The sequence below is a fragment of the Neodiprion pinetum genome, chromosome 6 (assembly GCF_021155775.2).
Source record: "Neodiprion pinetum isolate iyNeoPine1 chromosome 6, iyNeoPine1.2, whole genome shotgun sequence".
Classification (NCBI taxonomy): domain Eukaryota; kingdom Metazoa; phylum Arthropoda; class Insecta; order Hymenoptera; family Diprionidae; genus Neodiprion; species Neodiprion pinetum.
In genome coordinates, this window is record NC_060237.1 from 18699723 (window position 1) to 18718851 (window position 19129).

Sequence of the window (19129 nt, forward strand, 5' to 3'; positions counted from 1 at the left end):
AACAGTGTTTCGATTGTATTTGACAATTCTTCCAGAATCTGGGAATTAGCGCAGCGTGTTTATTTCAATCGTCATCTTGTGTGAATGTTGGTTTATCGACTCGAAAATAATCTACCCGGTGATACCGGATGCGACGGTTTCGCCCTTAACATCAAAGTGTACAATTTTCTGCATTTATTGTTACTTTTGCGTCTTATAATTAATTTACGGTATGCGACAGAACGGAATATAGACGATTAATATTAGCCGACCAAGATAGAGAATGAAAGACAAGACCGCGAGTTTTGCCAATTCAGCACTTTCGCAACCGATGATCCAGATAAAATGTGTTTTGACGAAGGGAATTATAAACGGTTCCATAAATTATCGCGTGTATTTCTAAACTGACATATATGGTAATGACATGTTATTAGCAGTGATTATCAAAAAAAAAAAAGTACAAAATAAAAAAATAAAACATTGAAAGAAAGAACCGTTCAATCGCTGTCAATTTTTGCGAAACTTTGAAAGATTGTAAATTATCATCAAGGTGAACGTATTCATCGTACATATGCGATGCATACCTATAAAATGTTTAACTGTTCGTTTGAATACACAGGTGCTTATCACAGTCGAACACCTGTATACCGTACGTTACATACATACATACATACATAGGTATATAAAGTCAAGGATTGCGCAGGACAAACGGGATGAAGTCACCTACCAGAATTAAAAATCGTCTACAATAGCTTCGTCGGTTGTTAGAACGGTCCCGTGACATCCGTCGTTTTAACGCGAATAGTTTTTATGGAATCTTACATTTAAGCGAGACATACTTAAACAGGATGAGATGAAAACGAAGATCGGGAGTGACGCAAGTCCGGCAATTCGCTATGTATCGTATCGGAACGAAACGTAACAGGACACCGTCGTCGGTACGTCGACGGTGCTCGGTCTGCGTAACCCGAAAAGGTCCGCGACGGCCAACGCTTCTACCTCCCTCTGCAGCCCCGCCGTCGCCCTTGTGCGTAAAAATAAACCCTCTCATCTCGTTTCACAGTGCGAGCGATTTCAACCGTTCAAGATTTGCCCATGGTGTTTCAAATATATGTACAGATATAGACTTACCTATTCGTACACACGTACAGCCAAAGCAGGGGGGCTGTACGGAGTTACCCAGAATTACTTTGTCGCGAATAAAAAGAGTAAAACAATTGTTTTCCTTTTTATTCAAGTCGTTCAATTATTCCCGCCATTTTTTGGATTATTCAAAAAATCGGCGTTCATGTGGATTATTATAGATTCTTAGAAATTATACAAGTTTCAAAAGAATTTTGTTCAAATATCATTTTTTGCATTTCGCGGACTGGCGATCAGCGTTATGAACCCATTAACTATTAGTGAGAATTTTGTGTGAACCTAAGTATAAAGTAGTCAGATCGCTTATTGCGTGTCTGCAGCAGCGGCAATGCAATCTTATCTCGAGTTTGGCTTAGAATTCGAGGTATATTCCTTTCGGTAATTACACCGAAAGAGAATGCGCGGAATGTGTTACCTCGATACTGGGACGCTGAGTGACGTCTTACGTTTTGGTCCCATCGCATTCTTTTACCGATTGTATAAATGATGTGTGCACATGTATAGTTTGTACAGGTATATATATCATATATGTTAGACAGTTCTTCTTCGAGTTCGTGTATTAGTCACGCTACCGCAGCCTCAAGTTCCGAGCGTGTATTTCAGAGAAAGAGAAATAGAGTAGGAGAGAGAGAGAGAGAAAAAGAGAGAGTGAGTGAGTGAGTGAGTGAGTCGTTTGGTCCGATGACTGTCGTAGGTCTTATAAGTACGTAAGAAAAATATTCCTCCACGTAGCCCGAGAAATCTGCACGCGTAAGCGGCGTATTGCCGTTACTGCAGATGTGTAATCGAGAGTTTCAGACTGACAGGGTTACCTGATAGAGACAACGCTCAACGTCATCGTTGTGCCAACGTAGGAATGCAGCTCCGGTCCCATTCGGGGGTGGGGAAAGAGGGAAGGCGTGAAAGGGAGGTGAGGGAGAGGGGTGGGGGTCATCTTGGGCCTTAACAGCTCCGTTCCTTGACTCTCCTTGGCTCTATTCGCTTTCGAATATGCTCCTTCGGAATGCCGTGACATTGGAAATGGTTTTTTTTTTCTTCTTTACTTTCTTCACCATTTCTTATTTGCTCTTGTTTCATCTCTTGTCGTTTAACGGCTTTTTACTAATACGCGAAAGCGAAAGTCACGTTGAAACGTTGCTCGCAGACTTCGTCGATGAGTGCATCAATGAACGATTGAAAGAGCGAATGTTTTCGGATCCACCTTAATGCTGGCATTGTCTTTCGATTTTCGCGGTCCTTGTCCTTGCATGGCATTGTAAATTGACGTCTTAGCTATCGAGACATACATGCACGATCTTTTCGGGAATACCAAGGTGTGGGATCCAACAGTCCGGGAAGTCCTTGAAGTTATGAAAATATCATGAAAATTATCGTTTCTTTTTCTAAAAGTATCTAGAACTTCACTCGCCTTTCGTGTGGAAATCTTTACTGTTTTTCATCATAATTTTGAACCTATTTTTTTTGATCTTGTAGTCGCATGTACTTACGTATTTGGAAACGATTGATTTTTTGATCGGTAAATCGCGTTTCTCCCTGTTCAAAGTCGATGGAAAGCGTTATGAAGCATCTTGACTGCATCATGTCGCAGTTTGGAACTCATTTAAGCCTGCAAAAAATATGGACAGCTGAAGAATAAAATGCACTTCAATAAAATAACAAACGATCCTTCGAGACGCGATACCTTATATGGAACGATGAGTCTGGGATTGGTTCAAAGGTATTCCATCAACCGAAGACCATTGTATTGCACCGCTTGTTAGAATTCTTGTTCAAAATAATATTGTATTCTCATTTCAATCTGACGAAAGAAACCATTCATAAACAGTCATGACAAATTGATACAGTACTGGAAAGTTTGCGCATCAATTTGAAGACGAAGACGTCTTTTCGAGATCGTTATTGTGTTCGGCCAAAAGATTCTATTTACAATAAGTATCGTCGTTATAGCAGATTACTGCAAGTATACATTATCTTCGAGATGATTAAACAAAGGTAAAAATCTGTGACAAGTCTGACTCTCCTGAAGCGATTAATGGCGGAAATATATAAGCAATTGTCGGTTAAAAAATAAATAGTTTCAAATTTCCGACAGTGATATTCTCATGTTAAGAATGTGCGAAATGTGATCCGACATGGTTTCCAATATCTTTTTTTGTCTACACAGATTGCCTGTAAAAGTTGATCTCAATAATATCACACAGAGTATCGTTATACTTGTGTATTACATAAGAGGGAACGTTTGCAAAATCGTTGCCTTGACCTGAACTTGTGTGCGACATATCACTGCAGATCGCCAATTCTGAAAATTCCAAAACCTTTCAAGGAACGATTGTATGCTCTAGGTCATTTTTAATTTGATTTATGGTAAATTTGATTTCATATGAAACAAATTTAAAAACAGTGATTCTCATAAGAATTTTTTCACCGTTGTTATGTCGTGCTGTAGATCGCTATCGATTAGACTTCACTTTATTAAATATGGATGGACAGTTCGGAAAATTCGGAAATATTGCGAATCTCTCGCTGTTTGAACGAATCGAAGAACAGATTAAGTTTCTCAGAACACGCGAATGAGAAGAAAAACTTTTATGCTTGTTATTATAAAACCAAAAAACAAAAATCGAGTAAATGACCACATCTCATATTAATTTCTGCAGTGAAATGTCAGCAAATAAAAGAACAACAATTCCGTTCGTCTCTTTTTTTCACCTCAAAGCTCTTTGACCGTGGCCAATAGTGAGACAGTTCATTCAAACTTATGAACTTTATCCGCCGTATGGAAGACTAGATGTAATATACACTACACGTCGAGTCCCTAAGAGCTTGAAAGTTTTGGATGTGATATTATGGTGGTGTGCTAGGCTGCCCGGGCAGTTCACAGCCAAGACCTCCCTCTATAAATAGGAAACCTCGTCATTCACTAATTATACTTCGATGCACGGTTCTGCCGTCGAAAGCTTTCGGGGCAGGCGATATTTCCGCTCGCTTGCAATCCATTCTTTTGGCACAAATCCCGAATTTTTCTACTTCTTCTATCTTTTTTTCGCACTGAATTAACAGTGTGTTATTCATATAATGATCGGCCAACATGTATTAGGCATACATATTTTACCGCTGGTACATGCGGAAGATGTAGAGCGAGTAATGTTGAATTTTTTCAATGTAGCCGTAGCAGATCTAAGGGCGACACAGACACTTGTCCTCGTCGATTATGATAGGCTCAATGGCAAAAGGAAATGAAAGAAATAAAGAGAAAAAAAATAGCCTTATTGTAACGTTGTTTCTTTAGTCTGGCAAAATATTCATATACGTGCTCGGTTGTTTTTGTGAGTCAACGCGCGGTGTAGACGCTTTTAGCGAATTAATTCACATTATAGACAAGATATAATCCGTATAGTATGTATGTTGGAATTATAATACATATTAACATCGCTAAAAAAGGCGAAAATGTTGAGAATGGAATTTACCATGCGGTTTGAATTCCAACACTAATATTTCGATTCGTGTTGATGAGCTGTGACATAACATTGTGAAAAATAATCATAACACTGAAAGAAAAACAGAAAAAAAATTTCTGTCGAGTCTTAACAATTACGAGACTTATATATTCAAGTTCAATATACGTTTAAAAACAGTGTCTGATGCCAAGTATTATTATGCGAGTTTCGTATTGTAATATATTTCGTGGCGAGTACGGCTTCTGGGGAAAAACGGGTCTCCGCTCTGCGAAAAAAATCATTCGTCTTTTGCGACTAAGAGTTCGACAAAATTGTCCGAATTCAATAAAATTTTTTTGCGGCTGGTGAAAATGAACATTGTGTGACTCCAGATAAATTTTATTTGATCTCGCCAAATCGTTCATTGCTTCGGTGAAAAATTAATTCGTATCAACGACATATTTTGTTTGATATTCAATTCATTTCAAACAAAGTATAAATCGAATCTAAATTAGTTTGAGAAAAACCTTGGTAGACATATTTTTTGAATTTTCTTGTTTCGTTATCAAACTTTCTTCCAGTTCGTCAGTTTAATGAACATTTGTAACATATGTAACGAATGAAATTGAAACTTATCTACGTCTACACGCGTGAATCACTGTATTTATTTATTTATTACTTGTTTGTTACAGAGTTTTCCTCGTGCAAAGGTAAATTAAAAAAGTCGCTACCATGGACGCGATCAAGAAGAAGATGCAGGGAATGAAGCTGGAGAAGGACAACGCGATGGATCGCGCGTTGCTCTGCGAACAGCAGGCTCGCGATGCGAACGCGCGCGCCGAAAAGGTGGGTGACACAAATTTTTCAAATTTGACAGCCGTCTCAAGCACGTGCGTTTTATTTTCATCCTTCGTGCGAAAACGACACTGAATTGTATCGGTTTGCCCAACGATTACATCCACTGACTGCAGTAATGATCTTATGCAAGCTTAAATTTTTCACAACCATGTTCAATTTTTTCATTTTCTTACAGCTATAATTGCGATGGTGGCAATGGATTTTGTCACTTTCAAGACGAAATTGTTTTCGAACTATCTGTCGAGCAAATGGAAAATCTAAATTTTGCTTCCCAATTTTTCTCTCCACTGATTTATTGCTACTATAGAAAATGATGTGACATATTCAATAACACAATGTAAATTCGATCTCTACGAAAACAGGCGGAAGAGGAGGCTCGTTCCCTGCAGAAGAAGATCCAGACCATCGAGAATGAACTTGACCAGACCCAGGAAGCGCTTATGCAGGTCAACGCCAAGCTGGAAGAGAAGGACAAGGCTCTTCAAAACGTGAGTAAAATTGGTTACAAGTCACTCGTTAGGGATGAAAACACGCGAATAATAGTTATATCAAACACAAGACGTAAAGTTTCTAGTCTGACAGATAGGTAATTTCAACTTTTAGAGCCGCTCTGAAATCAGTAATTAATATTGTTTTTACGTGCAATTTGTGTGTTGCATTTACGTAGCTATCTTGTTACTTTCGTTGCCTATCTGTAGGCGTTCATGCGTTAATTTCTCAATGCTTGCAACACCAGTTGCGTAGCCTCGAAGGGTTTGGCATAAATGGAGTTATACGCACATCTAGAATGATATGAAAACTCAAACCCTGTGCAGAAATTTAAAAAGTGCATCCATTCGCGGTTGAAGTACCTGACATTTCTATTTTTTTGTTGATTTGCTATAGTACCTACGCATAAGCAACCGAGTCAACGTAATCTTGACACGGATTGCCTACATCTAGACGTTCTCGTGTTCCGGGATATTTAGGCACTGAACTCTGGTGTATTTACGGCCCTTGTTTACACTGCTTCAAAAAGTTTCTAAAGCTGGTGATTTAGCTCCAGATCGCATTTGAAATTACCAAAGAGAGAAAAAACGCTTGCGCCAATATTAAGAATAATTAATTCCGCTCCGTTCTTTAGCCGGACGCAAAAGTTGGACCTGCAATATTGCGCTGGTCGGTAAGCAGCTAGGTATCGAAAAGTAAAATCGTTCCATATGGCCTCGAAAAATATACCACAATCGTCAAAGCTGTAAAAAAAATAAAAACATCTGACGTTAGCAAGAACTCTCTAAATATAGATCAACGAGTGATAGAAATACGTACAGGTACGAATATGTACAACGATCGCGTCGGTATCATGGCGTTTCGCTAATTCGAAGAAAGCAAAAAGGAAAAGTAAATTTCTACCGACGGTGAAAAAAGCTCATAGCTATTTACCGTAATATAACACCGCGGTCGAATCCGTGTCATGACGAGGTGGTGAAAATTTGTAAGCGCATGGAAACCGCCTGCAGTTGGCAACGCTAGTAACAGCGGCGATTGCCGTGTTGCCGACGGTCGGGGGTTCGCAGCGTCTGACTCGATCCTCGCAGGGCGTCGCTGGCTTCGCGTTCTCGACTGTCAGGGTGGCGGAGGGGCGTCTGGTACACGGTTAGTGCGCGGAGTCGCCGCGTAGCGTTGGTAGGTAGCGCTGTTAGTGAGTTGTCAAGCAAGGCCGAAACGTCACGTAGCCGAGGAGTGAGGAGAGAGCAAGGAGCGAAGAAGCGGCCAGCATGCCAGACTGCATCCGCTGCTTACGTGCGGATTCCTAGAGTGACAGCCAACATGGCGGAGTGTGGGTTGTGCGGTGGAAGTGCGTAGTCTATGATCGAGCCCTGCGAGCGAGGAGACGAGGATGCACCAGGGTACAACGTCGTCGACGACGCGGCGTCGCGGGCACCAGCACCACCCGCGACACGCGACGCGGCGACGTCTTGACGCCTCGAGCCGCGGGGGACCCGCGCAGTGTGGTCCCACGGGCGTCGCGATTCCCGATTTCTTCCCGACCGACGAGGCTCCCCCCTCCGCCGATGAAAACCCCGGGAAAAACGAAACTGCGACGGAGAGACGGCAGCTCGACGCCGAGTTGCGAGCTCGCGACGAACAGCTGATCAAACCAGCTGACGAGCCGGAACAACATTCCGAACGCCCCGTTCAAAGGCCCGCGCGGTGTGGCCGGAACGAGGCGAAGGCGACGATTGCCGATCCGACGGAGCCGAGTGCGAACTCCAATCGACACCTCGGCCCGCGAAATGTCTCCGAGAGGTCGAAGCACCGCCGAGGCGAATCGCCGAGGAGCTTTCGAATCGAGGCGAACAGGAGCCCCGAGCCTGAGCACGCGGTCGCGAGGGCTCGGGGCGACGGAAATTCCGACGACGAGACGTCGAATATCGAGGAGGATCCGGAGCTCGTCGAACTTGCCAAGATGCGTTGCCCTAGCGAGCGGACCGAGGTTCAGGCCGAGAAGGAGGCCAGGCGACGCAAGAGGTGCGCCGATTATCCCGGACTCGCATTCGGATGCTCGATATTCTCGAGCGACACTATGATGAAGTTCAGCTTGATTAAAAACGAGCTGCAGAATATAATGGGGAACCAGCTGAAAAGGGTTAGTATACACCTTTACGCGGGAGACCGGGGATGCGATGATTCTTCGTCGAAAGGCCGCCCCACACGTCCTCTCTCGCTCTCTTTACCCTCTATCCGTACGAAGTATGTACTTCGAAAGCTGGACCGTCGGTGTGTTCTAAAAATAAGCGACTTGCGCCGAAAGCGATACCCGCGGGGGTTGCGTAATCGGCGTACACGCGAATTAACGCGCTATCCTTTTCTCAAAGTCGCCTCGAAGAACACCCACGGGATCACTATCAGCCGCGAGGAGGGAATTCGGGCCACCGAATGCGCCAAATTAGAGACGAGGCCTTATTCGCATCGCGACACAAAATAGACCGAATCTCTCGCTGACCCGTTTGTAATTTCAGAACCGCTGTTGCCATTTGAAATTATACGCGCCCACGGATACATTTTTTTACCTCAATTTTACAATTTTTTTTGCATTTCGCTCACGATGAACCGTGGTCCAACACTTCGAACGACTTTCCGTATCGTTATTCGTTCTTTTGTTTTCTAAATTTATTCGTACATTCCAAACTCAATCGAAGAATCAGCGAGTATATTGCAAACATGTAATTACACTTGCAACGTTGAGTAAGGCTATGGCTATCACCGTCAAAGCTCGTAATCGGCGTAACCTTTAAACTTGCGACCTTGAAACGGAGGTCGTTGTACTCGGTGTACGAAATGCTAAGGAGACATATGCGTTCGAAAACTTCGAAATCACGCACGAACATAACGGACTTGTTTGAACTCGGTTCACGACTTATTTTCCGTTCGGTATGCATACGTATGTACATATTGTACATGCATACCTATATACTCGTGGAAAGATGCGTCATAACTATATTCAGCAAGTATACGCAATCGTTCCTCACGCCACTGCATACCGTCTAAATGCCACCGAGCTTTCCTGCTGTCTAGACGATCCAAATTTCTCGCAGTTAACAGGCATCTACTATTAACTACTGAAAATCGAATCGTCTGTATCTATCTATTTATCTATATATCTATCTCTCCCTCTATCTCTCAGCAAATAGGAGCAATAACTGACAATTAACGAAATCGTTTAATTGAACGATCCTCTTTATACTCTGTTGATTATTATTTATTTACTTTCTCAAACCGCGCTCAACGGCAATACACGTTACCCAACGGTCAGTCTATCTCGCTCGCGGTCAAATTCACGCGTCCCTTATCATTCATATCGCCCGACACTCTCGCTGTCATCTCGCGAACTGTCATCAACGGCTCTCACGCTCTCCACGTTACCGTGACACCTAAACACGTCGTAATTTCCCCCTCCATTTCGTCCCCACTCTTAGTTCCGGCGATTGCGCAATCTAGTAAATCCCGACCTCAAAAGCCCTTCGCTTTTGTCATCGTTGGGCGTTCTTTCTTCGCCTACTCCTCGTCGATGTTGTCCGTGTGCTACGGTGTTTACGTATTTTTCAGGATTTGATGCAAGTTTAACGTAAATATACATGTATCACATGCGACAAAATATATGAGAAATAAATATTGCAACGAAAGAATTATGTATATAGTTGCAGGATTCAGCACATGACCATCTTGGGTAATAATCTCTTATGTTCAAACAAGGAGGTTGCTGGCTGGTTGGGTAGCTTTTACTCATCGCCGATCGAAAATAATGATAATCCTTTCGTTGTTGGGTTTAACTTATTTCGTTATTTAAGTATACATTAATAATAGACTTTCCAAGTAATTAGTATATTTTCCTTTTTTCAGTTTTAATACTTCTCTTTTCATTTATTAATTCTTGGATTTTTATTGATGCGTATACACATAAATGAAAATTATATCTCGATTCTTTCATCGCCTTCGTAAATAGAGCGGAACTTGCCGATTTGCATATTGCAAATGCATTGATTGAGGCTTCGTTTTGGATGCCTTCAATCTATGTTGAATGTGTCGTTTACAAATAGAACTATATACAGAGTACAGTGGTCAGTGTCGACTCCCAGTTAGTATACCGGGACTGATTAACGGACCGTATGTTGATATACATATTTATATAGACATAAATTTCACCAAATTACGTTATGCGGCATAGATGATTGGCAAAAATTGTAAAAAAAACTTGGGATTAATCGGAAAACTACGGATTGAAATGAAGTTCAGCTAGGGCCATCCTGTATATGTATAGGAAGATAAACCACAAAGATAAAAAGCAGACCTCTGATTTCCTTCGAAACGGGAAAGAACGATTTTTTCTTATACTGTCTATATGTTTGAAAACATGTAACATACGTTTAGAAATTATTCAGGATATGATAATCCATGTTATCTGGAAAATAATTTTTTTTTTATTGTTTCTAGACGAACGACAGATTACGATAGTAAAAAAAATTTATCGCTTCTAAAAAGTGTTTGTACAGCTACGTTAAGGCTGATTTACTGATCATCTCCTTGTGGGTCGAAAGCAGATGTGTAATTGATTCAGTTGAAAATTAATTGTCCTCTATTAGATTCAATCTATCCCTCGCAACTATTTTTCGTCTCTTATCGTAATCAATACTAGTAACAATGCAATAAAATAATTCACACGTATATAATCGATTTAGGTCATAAAATCGGTTAAATTTTTTTAAGACAATAGAGCTAAACAGAGTTTTAAAATTACGTGTTGCATAACGAGTACAATTGATTGACAATTGACACCAGACTTGGGTACTAGGTTTCTCATCTTGTCAGTTTGTCCATAACATGGTAAATAGATTACAAAGGTTGAGTGCAAGACATCGAAGTTAGGGGACTCGTGATTTGTCCCTGTTATTTTTCGGTTGTATCAAGTGAACGGGATCACTTGTTAATCTGAGGAATGATCGTCTACTGCATACAGATCCTCGTTATACACTAGAGCATGAAATTGACAATCCTCAGATAGGCGTGTTCGGCAGGGTTGCCGAAACTGTGCCTAATCTCACGGTCATAGGTTACGCGTCGTGCCCACCTGCCTCCGTCGCGTAAACGTATGGAGTAAATTGGCGAACGATGAATCGTAGCTACCGTTACGTAACGCGGATTCACATCAATTAACGTTTACTCGATCCGCGGCGGTAATTCATCCAGTATTGTCACATTTCGGCAGCAGTATGTGGGTGTGTAGGTATATTGGTAGGTACGTGGGTAGGTAGGCATAGACAATAACTGATCGGCCGGTCGAATGCACAGAAATTTCTTATACCTGTACGGTCGAATGGCCGAGCGTGAAGTGCCGGGCGCGGTATTTCCGGGAGTTTCCGGTCAGGCCGATCGGCGCGACGGGCCGCGTAGGAACAAACGGCATCGGGCATTTAATGCATGGAAAATGTACGCATCCGGTTTTACCGCCAATATTTCAATCGTAATATTCCGTCGTCTTATCGTCGATGAAATATGTGTTTCAATTCGATCACGCGACTAACAGGTCGATCCGTCGGTAAAGAGGCAGACATCAACGCGCAGGGTGATCGTCGTGGTCGCGTGTGTCGTTTCTTCGCTGGGTGGAGGAACTACTTCTCGATCGCGGATGGCGCATGCGCGTTTGTCACGGCGACGGCCATCTTGCCGTAAGCATCGTAGCCAGTGGTCGTGCGACAGTTCGAGACAACGGGAACCACCTTGCGCGTTCGAAACCCTCGTACTCCAGAGAAACTAGAAATCTAGCCCGATATTGTAACGGTGTTATAATAGTTAGTGACAGTAGCGAGTCGTAGACCGGGTGAAAAAATGACGACCCAAGTACAGCAGGGTAGCCTACTTGACGTGCTAAAGAAGAAAATGCGCCAGACCAAGGAGGAGATGGAGAAATACAAGGACGAGTGCGACGAGTACCACAAACGGCTCCAGGTCGAGCTGATGCGTCGGGAAGAAGTGAGTCTTGATTATATTCTCGGTCACGATAATCCGCCCGGTTTTAGACACACTCCGGGTCATCTCGACACTCGAGGATACAGCCGGTCTTCGCTATTCATTCTTGACCTTCGTCGATGGATCACCCTCGTTATTTTTCTCTTCTATTCTTCTTTTTTTTTTCCATGTTTTTTTTTCCCATCAACGCGGAACCGGCGTCCTGAGTTTGTTGAACGCCGAGGATCGATCCCCCGGAGCAAGCGAGAAAGAGCGAGCGAGACGCGAGAGAGAGAAAGAGAGTGGAAATAGTAACCGTCCTCCCTGCGTGCGACGGAGAGCGAAAACGTGACGTGTGTGTGTCAGGGGCTCGTCGACGAGTTTGGGCCGCGGCCGCCGCCGCTAGCCTCTCATCCAGCGCATGCAGGGAGGGGCAAAAGCACACCACTCACCGCATTCTTTTCACAAATTCAACGTCTCGTAGCGTCATTTGTACACAGGAATATAGTCTATTTAACGATCTTTATTTTTTCTCTTTGCTATCGTTTTTTCAACCCGTGTTGCACAGGTGCACAGGTCGTTTGTTCGTAAAAAAAATGAAGAAAAATCCAAATAGATACGAAATTATGAGCGTATGTGATGAAAGGATGCCACCGAATCGGTCTCGATTAGCCAGCTGGACGAATAAACGTATTTTTCGATATCTTCTAATGTCTGTTGATACTACTGTCAAAACATGTGGTTATTGATTGATAAGGTGAGAAAAATAAAAACAAGAAGAAAAAAAAAAAATTTAGCTAGAAAAGATGTCGATTGCGACGATAGTTTGCTTCAAGTCACCGAAAGTCACTTTTTAACGAGATGCATGTTTCGTTACCGGTAAAATTTCGCGTTTCCGTTGAGTCGTAGGTTGTTTTTGTCGAAATATGGAAAATTTGAAAAAGAATATCCGAAAAGTGTTGATTTGAAAGAATTTTGAAAATATTTTATCGATGAGCAATTTGTACGCAGCACTTGCTATTCCTGCCAAGGTTAATACGGTTCTTAGTCAAGTTTATATGTTTTTTATTTCTCGAGGGTAGATAATTTGAACACCTTTATCTCAAAGCCTTTCGATTTTTCTCGAGCATCGAATTTGTCTGATAGCAAATTGCTAGATCTACATGAATCAAGTACAAGAATCATAGTTATTTGCCATATTGAAGTTACTAACTTTATCGTAACTATTCATCGTGAGGAAAACTCGTTATTTCGCGATTTTGGAAGTGTCTGAAATTCAGTAAACCGTAATAAAACAATACAGTACACTCATATTTCGAAAGTTTAGTTCCTTCAAAGTCATTGTAAAATTAAAAGAATATAGTGATTTTTTTCCCCACTACTTCATTACGATAACTTTACTAACTTCAACCTCGTAGTTATTTTTCTCATAAAGTAGGCTGGGAAAAAATATCAGTTCTTATCTACCAGAAAAGTGCGGAAAAGTAAAACCTCAAAACTTACCGTCATTAAGTACCGATCATTTATCCGGATAAAAATGTTCTTCATACATTACAAATTAGTCTGGAAAAATCTGGAGTGCCTTTTAGCTATGTACCTACCTTCAGAAAACATTTTGTTGAACTTATTTCTCTGCAAACAGTATAGTGTTCAACGTAACGTAACGTCGCATTGTTTCTTTCAATTTGTCAACCAACTTCTTTTCACGCTGTCTTTTCTCATCAATCACGGTGAAGGTATACTCGCAAACAGGTACCTACTACCTATAACGGAATCATGGCAGTACAGCAGGTGTAGCGGATAGAGTAATTCGTGTACGGCTTAAATTTGATACGGAGTTTATATCTGCTCGCTCTTATCTCTGAGAGAGACACAGGCCGCAGGTTCGAGAAATCATTATCAGAGTTATATTAGACCAATGTGTGTCCAGTGATGCAGTTAGCCTTGTTGACGACTTCTTCATCTTCTTTTTCTTTTTCTTCTTCTTCTTCTTCTTCTTCTAATTCGATATAAAGTCCTTCGTTTAATGCAAGTTCACGAGTATCAGCGACCCCCCCAAGGCGACGAACTCTTCGTCATCCTCTGCACGCAACACCCTGACCTTGGTCAGGAACACGCGGCGCCAGATGCACCCCGCATGCAGACAGCATGCGATCTTTTCGCCACCCCCAATTTGGGCGTGGGCTCGTCTCGAGCCCTTCACGCCCGCTTGATCGCTCGTTCGGACTTTGCCGTACTGCTCCGGCTTCCGAGGAAGCCGGGCTGAGGCCTGAGGGTGAAAAATTAGATGGCCGTACAACGGAAGGGTCGTAATGTCGAATCTGCCAAGACGTGAAAAATCCAGTTCACAGAGCTTGTGAATTAAAGGAGAGAGGCGAAGTTTACAGTCGAGTCGAAATGACCGAAGGGTCAAAACTTGGCCAGTGAAACTTGAAAAAGAGAAACTTTTAATTTGCAAAGTACATACGAATTATTCCTGCTGTACATATATTAATGGTAACTGAATTTCCGACAACTCGGAAGTTGCGAAATAGTTGACCTAAAAATGCATCACTTCATTCAACTTCACGAATTTTTCATATTTTGACGTTCTACATTTTCAAATTTTACATTCGAATAGAAGAGATTGTCGTTGTCTCTGTATACCTTATTTAACGACCGAGAAAAATTTGTTCCCATTATAACAAAGTTTCCACTGCCAGAGAAGACACTTTTTTACTTTCTAAAATTAGATATACCGGTTAGTTCGACAACTAATAAAGGATAAACTTTGCGGCACGGATATTGAATGATGTCTTTGAGACTGCCAGCTACAACTTCAAACAATTGTTGTTATATATTACACCTTCAATAGGCGTTTTGAACCACTTATCTGTCGGCCTCGCGTTCTTATCGATCTGACATTGACGATTTTTGCCATCGACGTCCCGTGCAACGTTATATCTACGCACACATGCAAACACACACATATATATATCGTATAATCGTTATCATCAGAAAATTTTAAAAAACTTGTTCCATATCGTTAGGATATTCTGAATTTTGTATTTCTACTTTTTTGCGATTTGAAAAAAGCTTTTTATTTACAAAAATTCTTTTTTAACGTCGCAATGATAATCTTCCGACTAGCTAGGACGTATATATATATATATATATATATATATATATATAAGACTGTAGTATTTACAGAAAATGGGAATACAAAGCCAGACAGAAACGAAACTGTCTGCGGTTGTACAAAAGTCCATATAACGCATCAAAGAGTAACGCGTTACATCCTCACACACTGTATATACATATGTGCATACGTATTACACATATTAGGTACAAAACGTGTGAGTGAGGTGACGCAACCGGCAGTATGAGGTTAACAGTATAAAAGCTGCACAGGGGGCAAAAAGTCAAGATTTTCTCTACGGTTCTTCGATTGCGGTTTTATGCGCGTGTGGAAATTGCGTACGATAATATATTATAATTGCCGCGTATTGCTGAGTTTTCAGCTTCCACCGACCATCCGATATCATTTTTCCATTTATCGCGGTTCGTTACCCAGAAATATTCAATTTTTTTTTCTTATACCTAGCTACTAGAAAATTAATTTAGTAAAATGGATGTGGTTGGTCGCAATTAAATAACTAATTTTTGTCTTGTACCGAGAACTGTAAAGTAATATTTTTCGGTCACTGTGTAAGATTAATATATATATATTCTATATATATATATATATATATATTCTATATAGTCAATGATATAGATAGGTATATAATTATAGATGGCGTTGTTTTGTACTGTACAAGAGTTGAGACTAATATGGAGTTCAAGGCTAAATTCCTATTTGTCTATTTTTATTTTTATTTCTTTTTGCTACATCGATCTTTATCTTGCGTTCACCCCTGGTCCGCCTATCTATTATATTATATGTACATACCTACAAGGAACCGGTATGTTTATTATACTATAGGCGTTTACAACGACTACGGGTACCTGCGTACGTATAATTCGAGGTCGAAGACTCGCATTGACTCCGTTTGTTACTTCTCCGCGATTCTTCGCATGAAAAATTTTTCTACGAATGAAAAATATTTTCTATTTTATATTTCACACCTTGACAAGTTAGTAACGTTATCGTAACGAAAGGTAGAGAAAAAAAATGTGTATTTTCTTATTTTAACAATGATTTTGAAGGAACTATTATTCTATTACGGTTGGCTGAATTTCAAACACTTGAAAAATTGCAGAGTCACGATTCTTCCTCAGCATGAATCGTTACGATAACGTTACTAACTTCACAATGATGCACTTGCCGTGTTTGGATATACTTTTTCACGACGAAGTTCTTCACGGTAGCAATTATACTGCAATTATATATGACGTCTATGTCTGACGATGCAGGATGAGGAAAGGATATGGCGTCTCTGCGGTGGCGAAATGCATAATTTATAACCATATATTATATATATCTGTATATCAAGGAGTGTAATACGGTATCCTGTATACCGCTGTATACCTGTGTACTAGGCATACCGCCTAGCTTTCGGTATCCTCTTCTAACAAAATAACTTGTTATTTTTCTTTAATTGCACATGATTTGCGAGTATACACATTACAATACCGTGTATTTAGCTAGAATTCGTTAATTATTTCTATAATTGAATTATAAAAATAGGCTCAATCATTTAACGAATTAATTAATTAATCAACTGAGGTACAAAATTGGATATTGTGCGCGATGTGTATTATATTATATATATATATATGTATATATTTATTTATAGCAATTTTTTTTATTTATATACATATCGTTATATATTATGTCTGTTTGTACCGTATGCATATTTCTATACCGTTCTTCCGATCGCCGATCGTGATGAAACTTTGGGGAGTTGTGCGCACGCCTGCGAAGCTTTCTGAATTGGTACAACCATTTTACAATAGTTGGCGCGCGAGTCGTTTCAACAAATGAGCGTATTTTCGATTTTGATTCTTTTTTTCCTGTGAATAGCTACAAAGTCACTACCAGATTGATAGTTTCGGAGAAGTAACGATGTATTTGTAAGCCAAGTCGGAACAGGATTATTCACTTATGCGAACGCCGACTAAACTTTTATAGATAGAGGTTAGGTTAGGTTCGGTTCGGTTCGGTTTGGTTTGGTTCGACTCGATTCGGTTCAGTTCTAGGTTAGGTCAGATATTATTCGTCTTCATTAAAATATTCTTAACTGTAAGCGATTTTTGTTTCTCCGAAAAGAATTTTCATATTACGCGAGTGAAGTCGCGACTGGCTGCTAGTACGCAAATAAATTAAGAATAACGCCTGAAGAATGTTCGGTTATATCATATACATTGTATACTATTCCGTGTAAATTTGTAACAGGGTTTACAATTTTACTTGATCGAATTTATAATTTTCCAATTCTAACGTTATACTTGATACTGAGAAAATGATTTTTCGAGAGCTTATCCGTTTTTTTGTTTTGGAAAAACAAAGAAAATCGAATTACAATACCGTACAGATTCGAATTGTGGGTGCAGCGAAACCTATTTCGTCAATTAATTGTAAATTGTCCGACTAATTGTAATAGTGACGCACCTGCGTGACGTGACTTGACGTGGCGTGGCGTTGGGTTGCGTAAAATGTACTGTATCGTGGGGTTTTCATGCGTGGCTATTGAAAAAGCCGGGCGCACCTTGCTGCATACTGCGTTCGAACACGTGAATAAATCGTCCCTTCGTTACGCGTTTCCACCGAATCCCACGAAAAATAATCCGTCGTGTGCGTCGCATACATTATGTATAAAACTCGTTACTGCATAGACGAAGGGAAAAAAGAGGAGGAAATAAAAAACGCACGTATACAGTCTAGTCTGTCTGTACGTCTATAAAGTGTAGCCGAGTTTCCGAGCCGGACGTCCGGGCTTCGCATACAGATTGGTCACACCGTGATCACTGATCGTTGATGTGGTATTATCGATTCTTCTGTACCCACTGCCGTGCAGATGACGGAAAGGAAGACAGTGAGTGATGGGATCAACGATTCTGACACTGACACTGACTTCCATGCGAAACTGATGTAACGTCGAATAGACAGTCGGTGGTTGATGACGGACGTATGTGTTTTTTTTACGGTGCAGCCGTTATAGTCTCGGGGATATAATTTTATGAATTTTAATTGTATGTCCAAACGTCTCTTGTCTTATGATTTGACGCTTCTTTCGTGAAAGAGGAGCTGGAATTTTGACCAAGTAATTGAATGAGGATAGAAAATACAGTCCTCCGCCTCCTCGCGCGAATTTGGGAAGGAAGAAAAACGAACTTTGGTATCGACTTATGTATTGAAACTTTCGTCGAAAAATTTCTTAAGTAACAGGGGCGGGAATGAAGTTTACAATTTGAAAAGTACCGAAAGCGCCTAATTCCGAATTATTTGGTGGCGAAATTTGAAGTAAAGAAATCTAACTTTTACAAAATGATGAAGTTTCGAATGGTCGGAAACCCGACGGCTCAAGGTTCCGAAATGCAAAATTCTGAAAATTCAAGTTACGATAGAGCAAAATGCCGAGAAGTAAAGTTCCGATAGAGAAAAATTCCGAAAAATAAAGTTTCGGTAGAGTAAAATTTCAAAAATTAAAACATACGCACACGGCGTGTTTTACTCAACGAGTGGGTGTAAAAAATCAGAAAAAAACGAAAATCAGGATTCTGAACGTAGAAATATCAAAGTGGTAAAGTTTCACCAAGCCTGAAATTCACAGAACTAAATAACTTCGATCATTCGGAATTTCGATGTTTCAGATTTTACAATTTTTTCATTTTTGCAGTTTCGAAACTTTGACGTCCTTTCGGAACTTTGAGCGTCGGGTTTCGGACCATTCGAAACTTTGATGTTTCGTCAAAGTTTGATTTCATTACTCTAATTTTCGCCACCAAAGAATTCGGAATTTGGCGCTTTCGGAACTTTTCAAATTAGGAATTTCAACCACGCCTCGTTTTATAATGTATTACGATATATACTTCACGGAATTATGTATGACACAGAAATAAAATACCGCGGGATACATTAAAAAAACATTATTATTTTCCCCGTATTTTTTATCATTGTATAATGTCATACAAATTTCTTTTCCATTAGTGGAACGACGTATGTAGCTGAGGCTATGCAATGTAAGAATTCAAGGCGTCTCTCTTTTTCTTTTTTTCAATTTGTATAACTATGTACATATAGATAT

At 40.6% G+C, this 19129-nt stretch overlaps 2 protein-coding genes and 1 long non-coding RNA gene across 16 annotated transcripts in view; 1 reads left to right on the top strand and 2 right to left on the bottom strand.

Moving 5' to 3' along the window:
* Positions 1-19129, bottom strand: part of LOC124222161 (fasciculation and elongation protein zeta-2-like) — a 91863-nt gene that overhangs the window by 29319 nt on the left and 43415 nt on the right. The window lies entirely within an intron of this gene.
* The window catches only part of Tm1 (tropomyosin 1), a 37470-nt gene that overhangs the window by 369 nt on the left and 17972 nt on the right, over positions 1-19129 (top strand). For 4 of the 14 annotated variants that reach the window (XM_046632873.2, XM_046632874.2, XM_069137219.1 and 1 more), the window contains exons 2-3: positions 5252-5405; positions 5780-5905. In XM_046632873.2, coding sequence (XP_046488829.1) covers positions 5292-5405; positions 5780-5905 — 240 coding nt within the window. In that variant the 5' untranslated portion in view covers positions 5252-5291. Of the gene's footprint in view, positions 1-5251; positions 5406-5779; positions 5906-7146; positions 8047-11622; positions 11928-19129 lie in introns of those variants that run through there. The other 10 variants (XR_011177485.1, XM_046632867.2, XM_046632860.2 and 7 more) reach the window with 7 other exon arrangements.
* On the bottom strand, positions 5268-6960 carry LOC124222185 (uncharacterized). Its single transcript, XR_006883965.2, has 2 exons — positions 6840-6960; positions 5268-6649 (listed from the first exon to the last, which is right to left on the bottom strand). It is a non-coding gene; the product is annotated as an uncharacterized lncRNA (long non-coding RNA).